The 10,000-nt window shown below is 42.7% G+C and overlaps 1 protein-coding gene across 1 annotated transcript in view; it reads right to left on the minus strand.

Moving 5' to 3' along the window:
• Positions 1-3,964: 3,964 nt before the first annotated feature.
• The window catches only part of plekho1a (pleckstrin homology domain containing, family O member 1a), a 12,232-nt gene continuing 6,196 nt past the window's right edge, over positions 3,965-10,000 (minus strand). Inside the window, exons 3-9 of the mRNA XM_062436349.1 lie at positions 8,941-9,045; positions 8,485-8,583; positions 8,028-8,360; positions 6,915-7,003; positions 5,948-6,110; positions 5,738-5,850; positions 3,965-4,778 (exon numbers count right to left, since the gene is read on the minus strand). Coding sequence (XP_062292333.1) covers positions 3,965-4,778; positions 5,738-5,850; positions 5,948-6,110; positions 6,915-7,003; positions 8,028-8,360; positions 8,485-8,583; positions 8,941-9,045 — 1,716 coding nt within the window. The remainder of the gene's footprint in view (positions 4,779-5,737; positions 5,851-5,947; positions 6,111-6,914; positions 7,004-8,027; positions 8,361-8,484; positions 8,584-8,940; positions 9,046-10,000) is intronic.

The following is a 10,000-nucleotide window of genomic DNA, read 5'->3' on the forward strand; positions in this document are numbered from 1 at the left end:
AGGAAGGGAGGAAGGAAGGAAGGATGGAAGGAAGGAAGAAAGAAGAAAAGGAGGGAGGGAAGAAGGAAGGGAGGAAAGGAAAGAAGGAAGGAAGGAGGGAAGGAAAGAAGGAACAGTCAAAACAGACAGGGTCAACTTGACAGTAGCTTTGATTGACAGCTGGCTCCAGTTGAGTCTCAGACTGGTTCCAGTGAAACCAGCAGACTGCTCCTTTAAAGCTCTGCTCTCTGTTCCAGCGACACGCAAACGCTGACAGCAGATTAGTCATCAAGAAATGCGCACACATGCATACATAATCACACACAGACACACACACACACACACACACACACACACACACACACACACACACACACACACACACACACACACACACAGGTCAGTGAGCTGTAATGAAGAGCAGAGCAGATGTAGGCCAGGACAAACAACATCGCTCCATTACACAGCTGCACCTCTCAGTGTGTGTGTGCGTGTGTGTGTGTCTCACTAACTGATGAATCTCACTCTGGGAAGTTGGCCAATGCTGCAGCTGGATTTTGCGTCATGTGACCAACAACAACCAGGAAGTGAGCTTTCTGTTCTTCCGTCCAAATTTCCAGATTATTAGATTTATCCTGCACGAACGACGCAGATAAAAGCTTTAAAACCTCAATCATGATTTTATCTGTGATGTAAATGAACGAGTCAGTTTTTTTCTTCCACACTTCAAACACAGAACAAACTGAACATAACGGCTCAGTGATAATAAGTGTTGGTAAGATGATGAATTCATAAATCAGTTAAACTAGTTTTAAAAGCAGCATCAGGTTTGTTAAAATGTACATTTAGTATTTTTGTTGGTTTTATGGGAGATAAATTCAGACTGAACTCAGCGGCTCCGCAGCAAGACATCATGGACGTCCGAGTTACGTCCAGTTCAATATAATCAATATATTAATAAAATATCAATAAGAGAAAACTGGATCAATGTGTAATTAAGGTTTTATTGTTTTAATAATTGTTTTATAAATGGATGAATACAGAAAAAGACCTTAAACAGATCTTAAAAATAGTTTTAAACGGCATCTTTTATTAGTCAGTATGAACAAGAGGAACGTGGGTCAGTAACTAATAAGTGTTGGTAAGATGATGAATTCATAAATCAGTTAAACTAGATTTAAAAGCAGCATCAGGTTTGTTAAAATGTACATTTAGTATTTTTGTTGGTTTTATATCATTTGAAATGACTTTTGCACCATTTTTTACCAAAAGTAAGACTGAATGCTCCTGAAAATGTCAAATGGTGTAACCACAAAAGAATGATAAATATTACATATTTTATCACCTACAGTGTATTTAAGTGGACTTATACTAATAATGACTTCATTTAAAACATGTAAATGTTTCCTGATCTCCATGGTAACCAGAGTAAATGTAATATTTAGAACAATTGTATTCCATTACCTTTATTTAATATAAAGTTATAATGTAAGATCATGCCAAACTAGTTGATATGGTGTTTTATTGACAATTTACTGTTTTTAAGCAAGTTGAATTATTTGGTACAATTTCTTTTTATGTTATGTTTTGTTTTTATGGTTACACCACTTAGACACAAATGTTTCAGTTTAAAAAAGTTAAATTAAACTCATCATTTCTTCATAACATTTCTGTAAAAAATCATTTTTCCTCAAGTTTCACCTTCAAGATTTATTTTATTCAAACAAGGAAACAGAAAAGTATCCAGCCAATGAGGTGAGTCTGTAGAAACGTGTAAAAACGCTGGAATAAAGCAAAAGTAACAGGTTTATATTAAAGAGCTGCTGATCGTCTCAAAACAGGAAGTAAACGCTGCTTCCTTTAAACCCACAATGCATTTCTGTATACAGTTACATCATTCAAAAAACATCAACATAGAAATCTTCAGTTAAATAAAAGAAGAAAGAAAATATAAATGTTTATATTTTAACACAGTGTAACGTCAAATTATACAAATTAATTCACATTTTTAATCAGAATTATAAACACAGTAAAATAATTCGGTAGATTCTGGATCAAAGTGGAAAAATCGGTTAAAAATTAAATAAAAAATAAATACATCTTTTCACCAACATCACTTACAGTACAATGAAAGCTTTAAATGTTTTACTCCGTAGTGTCGAACCGAACTTTATGATTAATGTGCAAAAAATTTAAATTAAGAAGTCGTGACGTAACATCAAAAAATCTAAATCACAGAAAAACAAAATGTGACTTTTAAACGCTTTATTTCGCTTTATCTCCGAAATAAAAGTGCAAATATATTATTGTTTGTGTCGGTCTGATGCTAACATTTACTATCAATACTATTATTGATTAATCTGTTGATTAATTGTGAGTTTAATTTTATTTCTGGAACATGTTTTTAATTTTTTACTTGGTAAATTAGTAATTTACGCCGATACGCTACTTTAATACGTAATAATACAACTAATAACATGTTTGTGTGTTTATAATATTTCTAATTAATATTTCGGTGAGTATTTTTATTCCTATCATGACTTCAGAGTTCAGGAAAAATGAAATAACTAAAACATAAAGAAGCTAAATGAGTTATCGTGTCTAACGTTAGCTTATTCACTGGCTAGCGTCTTAGCCGTTAGCTCGTGTAGCGCTGTGAGGAGCTACGCTAACTGTGTCGTGCTCTGGTGTCACTGGGATTTAACTGGTTTGTGCTCATTTTAAAATTACTCAACTTAATTCTGGTCTTTAGATCCTCGCGATTGAGTTATCGTGACTAACGTTAGCTTATTCGCTGGCTAGCGTCTTAGCCGTTAGCTTGTGTAGCGCTGTGAGGAGCTACGCTACGTTAGCAAAACGCTTAGCGCCACATGCTAACTGTGTCGTGCTCTGGTGTCACTGGGATTTAACTGGTTTGTGCTCATTTTAAAATAACTCAACTAAATTCTGGTTTTAAGAGTCTCGTGATTTCAGTTTCATGTTCACGCGTTTTTACCGCACAGCTAATCTGGAGCTTCGTATTACGCTAGCAAAGAAAATCTACATATTGCACAAAGAGGAACAGGATTTATACTTATCTGCTTCCTGTTCTGTTACAACCCAACAAGTAAACATTTCATCAGTTTATTTATTGACATTATTGCTTCTTTCATCATCACGGTGTAAATATTAAACTCCCTGATTTTTACTTTAAGTCGAACAAAAACTCACAGCTGACATTTAACTTCATCAGTGAGCTGAGAGGAACATACAGGACCAAACCAAGGATTGTAGAGTTCTAACAGACATTATTATTATTATTATTATTATTATTATTATTATCATATATTAGTAAATAAATCAGGTAACATATTTAAATTCTTAATCATAAGTGTCAGTATTGGAAGTCCATTTTCAGTTTTTTGTTGGTTTAAAAATAATAAATTTACACCAAATTCCCCCCAAAGCCCAACTGTGCCTGTAGGAAACCGGCCTTCTTTTCATTGTATTTAAAAAGTTTCCCACCGTATAAACGTTGACATCATCAGTGGAAAAAATGTGTCCAAAAACCTCCAAAATTCTTCTTTCAAAATCGTGTCTTCCAAACATAACAAATAAACACAAAGAAGGAAAACGTGCAGCAGCATCACAGGAGGTGATCGTGTGTACCCGTCTATTAAAACTAGTTACTCAAATCAAACGTGACCCGTCTGTCACACAAAGACTGTTTGGGATAAAATGGGCAGCAGAGGTGAGAGGGCGTCTAGTGCACTGTGGAGGATTAAAGTCATTAAACCTCCGGGGAAGAACTGTATCGCTGCTGGTTTCAAATAATCCACATTTAAGTGTTCACGTGTCTCGGATTAAAAGCCATAAAAACATTTTTAGGAATAGAATCAAAAACTCCAAAATTATCCAAATCTGTGTCTTTTGCTTCAAAGCGTGCTGCAAAAACGCTGCTACTTTCATTGAGAAAATTCAATCATTCAAAATGTATAAATCGTCGTCACTGCGTCTCGGACTCATCGTCGTCTTCGGGCGAAGTCGGCGATGTCGGCAGGTCGTCCTCCTCTGCTGCCGCCGGTGACGTAGGCGAACCCGCCGCCCCCGCTGGTGTCGTCATCTTCTCGTAGGTCCTCCTGCGCTGCCGCCGCAGTGTCTGACTCTGCAGCTCCTTCACTTCCTGCAGCACCTCCTGCGCCTCCTTCCATGATGACACCGCCTCCTCCAGCAGGCGCTCTGCCTCCGCTCGCCTCCTGTCCACCTCCAGGTCGTCCTCTGGCAGCAGGGGGGGAGGAGAGGCGGACGGAGGCGGGGACAGGCGGTCTTTGTCGGGGCTTTTAGGCAGCGAGGTCTCGAAAGATCCGAACTGGCTCTTCTGACTCAGACAGGAGGAGTCCTTGCTGCTCCTGAGGCCGGGGGAGTCGGATTCGCTACCTTGCAGTGAATCAGATCCTTTGACCTGCGAGGGCTCCGATCCTCTGACACATGGAGGCGAATCAGGTGACTTCAGAGAGTCGTCCTCCTTGTTGAAAGAAGCGTTGGGTGATTCCTTGAGTTTGGGTGAACAGACTGTGTCCGAGCTCTTCGATCGAGGAGAGTCGGTGACAGTCAGATGAGGTGAATCTTTCAGGCGAGGGGAGTCGTTTGCTTTAGCGGCGGGTGAATGTGATCCTCTGGAGCGAGGCGAGTCGGCCCCTTTGGAGCGATTCTTCTTTGCTTTGGAGCGAGGAGACTCTCTCCCTCGCAGACGAGGAGAGTCTTTGCCTCGGTGGCGAGGAGAGTCGCTGCTCCGGCTCCTCGAAGATCCTGAGGACCTGCTGAAGAAGACAGACAGGGTGTATTTTTTACATGCTGGTTGGTTGATAGCCTCTCTAACCCGAAATGATCCTTCATTCCATCTTTACAAGTCGAGGCTCATTCACCCACTTTACAACCAGGCGGGGAGTTCCGGTTCTCTGAGCGGAGGCGACTGTTTTGGTGTCAAAAGGACTTCCGTCTCTATACAAGTCAATGGAGAATTCACCAACTTCTCACTTGATTTCTAACCTCCGTAAACATTTTCAAAATGTGTTTATGGTCTCAATCGCTAGTTTAAAGCCTTCTTCAATGCAGTATGATGTTCATTTGGGACATTTTGGCCTCCCTGATTTTATATGTGACGATAAAGCAGGGTATGCATTAGGGCGTGGCTACGTGGTGATTGACAGGTTGATTGGTTCACAGGTTCAGGAGGGCGCCTCATGCTCCTCCTGATGCCCATATAAGTACAATCCCTGTTTTTATTTTTCCCAGCATGCACCGGAAATGTTCAAGATGGCGCTGCTCAGATCCGAAACTATTGGCCTCCGAGCAGCAGTCCACAAACCAATGGGTGATGTCACGGATGTTACATCCACTTCTTATATACAGTCTATGGTTTTAACGTAGAAACTGGACAAAGATCATTAAGACCTCCTCACTGTAGGCCTTTGTAAGTCAGATTTCATGTGTAACTAAAGAACTCAATAGTTTATGGCTGTTTGAACCATCTGGAACGAACAGGGTTTTGGTGAAGCTTGGTTAGCCTGTCCTCTGCCTGGTTAATAAAGAAGCTTACAGCAACATCAACAGTGTGCACAAGATGGAAAATGACTGTATCTGAATCTTAACAAGGAGAGAAAGGTAGAATGTATTTTCCTTTTTGGACAAACCATATACTTTCTGAAGCATAAAAAGTTTCAGTAAAGCTATTAAATTGTACATGAAATAAGACTTTAATGAACGTGAGGAAACAAACCTGGAGTGAGGAGAGTCGGAGCCCCTGAGGTGATGGAGGCGAGGGGAGTCGATCCCCTTCATGTAAGGTGAGCTACCTCCTCGTTCTCTCTCTGCTTTGGCCTTTTGCAGCTCCTGTCGATCACAACACACAACATTAGTTTTATATTTCATCTTTCCATTTCTGTGTCTTTGTATCTGCTCGATGAACTCATGGATGAAGCAGTCAGACCTGCAGTCGCATCTCCTCCAGCAGCTCCTGAGCTCTCTGCATCCTCTGGGCAATGAGGCTCTGCAGCTGACCGACCGGCTGGACCGAAGCCCCGCCGGACGCCTCCTCTTCTGTGGTACAACGACGCAGAACGGACCGCAACTCCGATCGGATCATCGCTGGTCTGAGGACCGGAGGAAGAGGAAGGGGAAAGGAAATAAGATACTTGCACAAACAGGAAGGTCCTGGGTCTGAATCCAGAATCGCCCACAGTCCTAAGACATGCAGGTTTGGGTAATTGGTGACTTTAAATTGCCCCTCTGACAGTAAATGGTTGTCTGTCTACTATATATACATCGGTCTTGTTATAAGACCAGTACCCTGCCTGTCACCCAGCCCAGAACAAGATCAACACTTGAAGTCCTTGACAGTCTGGGGCATTGTACCTATGGTCATCGGGTAGTGACCTGAAAGAATAACTGCGGATACAAGCAGCTAAAATGAGTTTCCTTTGCAGATGTTTGGGAGCAGCTTCATGAAACAGCTCAGACATCCAAAAGGAGAATGAAGTAGAACTGCTGTTCCTTCAGAAGCTGTTCTACTGCTGTTCCAAAGGGATAAGTTTAGTTGGTTTGGGGGTCTGGTAAGGATGCCTGCCTAATGCTTCCCTTAAGAGGTTTTCTGTGTACATCAAACTGAGAGAAGATCCGGGACAGTGGGAAGACACACTGGAGGGCCTGTATATCCCATCAGGTCTGGGAATGCCTCAGGATCCTTTCATACATGGTCCAGCCATATACTAGGGTTTGACCCAGTCTTGTTATTTCAAAGTTCTTCCCTGAATGCACCAGCAAACTGAACCATGCTCTCGATTGTTTTTTGTCCTCGGGATGTTAAAACAACTTTGACAAGAAATAAAAATGACACATATTGACGGGATGGATTAGCTAGGTTTCTGGTCTTGAGGGGTGTTGTGGTGTTTGTGTACCTGGAGGAGAGGACTTCATCCATGGAGGCACAGCGACTCCGACCCTGCATGCTGAACCTCTTCCCTGGCTGTGGCGTTCGAGACTGAGCCTGGAAGATTGAAAAGACAACACGAGGTTCAGGTCTGAGGTTTGTATCTGTGGTTCAGTGATAGTCGGGGAAGCATTCTGGTCTGGATTGATAACACATTATCACTGACTTCCACTAATGCACAGATTGGTTTTTTTGGTCTGACGTTGAGTGCATTTGATGACAAATCCCATGAATTTCTCTCAACACCCATATAAAAATGGATCTGTCAGAAGTTGGCCTTGTTTATTTAGATGAAAAGGACAAAGAAACTGAGCAAAATGTCAAACTGTAGAGAGGTTGGTTTAGAAATATACAAGGTTCAGACATGACTAGACTCATTTCTTAACCTTTGTGTCGTCCTCCCGGGACGAATTGACCCCGTCTGTTTTGACTGTTCCTTCTTTCCTTCCTTTCTCCTTCCTTCCTTCCTCCCTCCTTCCTACCTTCCCTCCTTCCTTCCTTTCCTTCCTCCCTCCTTCCTTCTTTTCCTTCCTCCCTCCTTCTCTCTTTCTTTCCTCCTCTCTACCTTCCTCCCTCCCTTCTTTCCTCTGTGCTTCTTTCCTTCCTTCCTCCCTCATTCCTTCTTTCCTCCCTCCCTCCTACCTTCCTTCCTCCCTACTACCTACCTACTTTCCTTCCTTCCTTCCTTCACTCCTTCCTTCCCTTCCTTCCTTCCTCCCTCCTTTCCTTCTTTCTTTCATCCTTCCTTCCTCCTTTCCTTCCTTCTTCCTCCCTTCCATCTTTCCTTCCTTCCTTCCTCCCTCCTTTACTTCCTTCCTTCCTTCCTTCCTCCCTCATTTCCTTCTTTCTTCCATCCTTCCTTCTTCCTTTCTTTCCTTCTTCCTCCCTTCCTTCCTTGACTCAAGGACAACAGGAGGGTTAATGAGGCATCAGGACATTTAAAGATATTTAAAGATAACGGACGAAATCGTCTCAGGTCAGGTTCAGGTTTTTGGTAGTACCAGTCGGGTTCAGATCTGAGGTTCAGGTCCATGCTGAGGTCATGTAGATATTATAATCTATGAGGAAATGAAGTCCGTACCTGCACCTGCTGGGCCTTGTGCACCTTGGAGGCCTCCAGATGGGACTGTTTGTCCCAGGATCTCTCGCTCCCCCGGGGCAGACTCCCAGTCTTCACCTTCGGCTCTTTGGACGTCACCCGCAGCTTTGACACATCGCTGCCGGATCGCTGACGACCTCCCACCTCCCGAGATCCGACCAACGCCACCTGTCCACAGGAGCCCCCCCCCCTCTGCAGGTCGACCCGGAAACCGTTCTCCCAGGACTGCCGTAAGTCGCCGTCATAGTCTGGATAGAAGCCGTCTTCCTCAGCGACTAGATCCAGGGTCAGCATGCCGTGGGATGAGGTGGACGCCTGGGGGAGAGATGAGATCAAAGACAACACGGTCTAACTGAAGGAAAGGTTTCTATAGATGTTTGATTAGGAGAGAAACACACACAGAAATAATGAATGGTAAGAGGAGGATGTGTGTTACCACGGCCATCAGGTGTCCTCTGGTTGGCAGCCGGCGGGCATGAGGGATCTTCGCTCTGTCTCTGGTGGGATGAACCAACACACTGTCCTCCTCGATGGTCACCTGGACAGAGACAGAAAACACTGAGCCCAGCACATCCAAAGTGTCTGAGAGAGTCTCAAAACACATCCAGGAGTTAAAAAGAAACCATCAGCAGGGCCAACAAGATCGCCCCGGTTAAAGGGACCAATGTAAAACGGTGGGAGGAAAGAAAGAGAAGGACGGAGGGAGGAAGGAAGAACAGAAGGAAGGAAGGAAGGGAGGAAAGGAGGGAGGGAGGAAGGAATGAAAGAAAGGAGTAAGGAGGGAGGGAGGAAAGACAGACAGAAGGAAGGAAAGAAGGAACAGTCAAAACAGACGGGGTCAATTTGACCCGGGAGGACGACACAACGGTTAAAGGTCATCAGCTGACTAACATACCTCGTCTAAAATTCGGTTCTTGGCTTTGATGATTGCCACGTTGAGCGCGTTGACCCATGATTCCTTCTCCTCAGGACTCACCGCCAGAAACACGAGGTTGGGAACCTGCAAAAAACACAAAGATAAAAACTGAATTAGCTTCATACGCTAAAAACTTTAAGATACGATCTCAGTGTCACCGAACAGGCAACAATCAGACGATCCCAGCAAATGATCTGTTGGGTAATATTCAGGAAAACATCTGAAATGATGCCACAAAATTACAAAAGTTTATTAATTTGAAGTTCATCCAAGCGGTTTAAATGAATAAAAAACACTCTCAATGATACACTGTCGCCCATAAAGTTGGAATAAAATATGTTTTACCTCTTTCCATGAAATGATTGTGAAAATGTGATTTATTCTTGATAGATAAAGTGTATATATTCTCAAAATTGTATTGATCAATCTCATTGCACCTGCACCACGCGGATATTTGTGGAGATGCAACAAAGTGATCATACTAACCCAAACGTAATCTTTGCGTACATCTAACCAGACCTTAACCACAGCTTTGTTAGACACATCATGTCTTAATGTCAGTTGTCCAAAATAACGAGTGACAGATGCCATCTAGTGGCGGTAGTAATTATGACATGGAGCAGTGGTGCAGTACTGTCTCCAGTAAATGTGGACTCATTCAAAGGAGAAGTCTTAAGGCCCATTTATGCTCAACGTTAACTACGGATTCGGATACGGACGGAGCCTTCTGTCCGTGCTCTGCGTTCATTTCGTCCGTATTTCTGCACGTTTCCATAAAGCTTACGGATACGGACCAAACGGAGCAGTACCACTGGAAACCATGGGGGGGCAGTGTTGCTGTCACTACCCGATACGTAGCTCTAGTGAGACACGAAGAAGAAATAACAATGGCGGAACTTTTTGAGGAAAGGAAAGAATTTAATTTATTATTCTTTCTTTTAAGCAACAGTAAAGGAAGGAGAGAATACACAGAGGAGAAGAAGGAGAAGATGGAGAGAATAAATGGAGGAGAAGAAGGAGAGAATAAAAAATAAAATCA

This window comes from Scomber scombrus, chromosome 16 (assembly GCF_963691925.1).
Source record: "Scomber scombrus chromosome 16, fScoSco1.1, whole genome shotgun sequence".
Classification (NCBI taxonomy): Eukaryota; Metazoa; Chordata; class Actinopteri; order Scombriformes; family Scombridae; genus Scomber; species Scomber scombrus.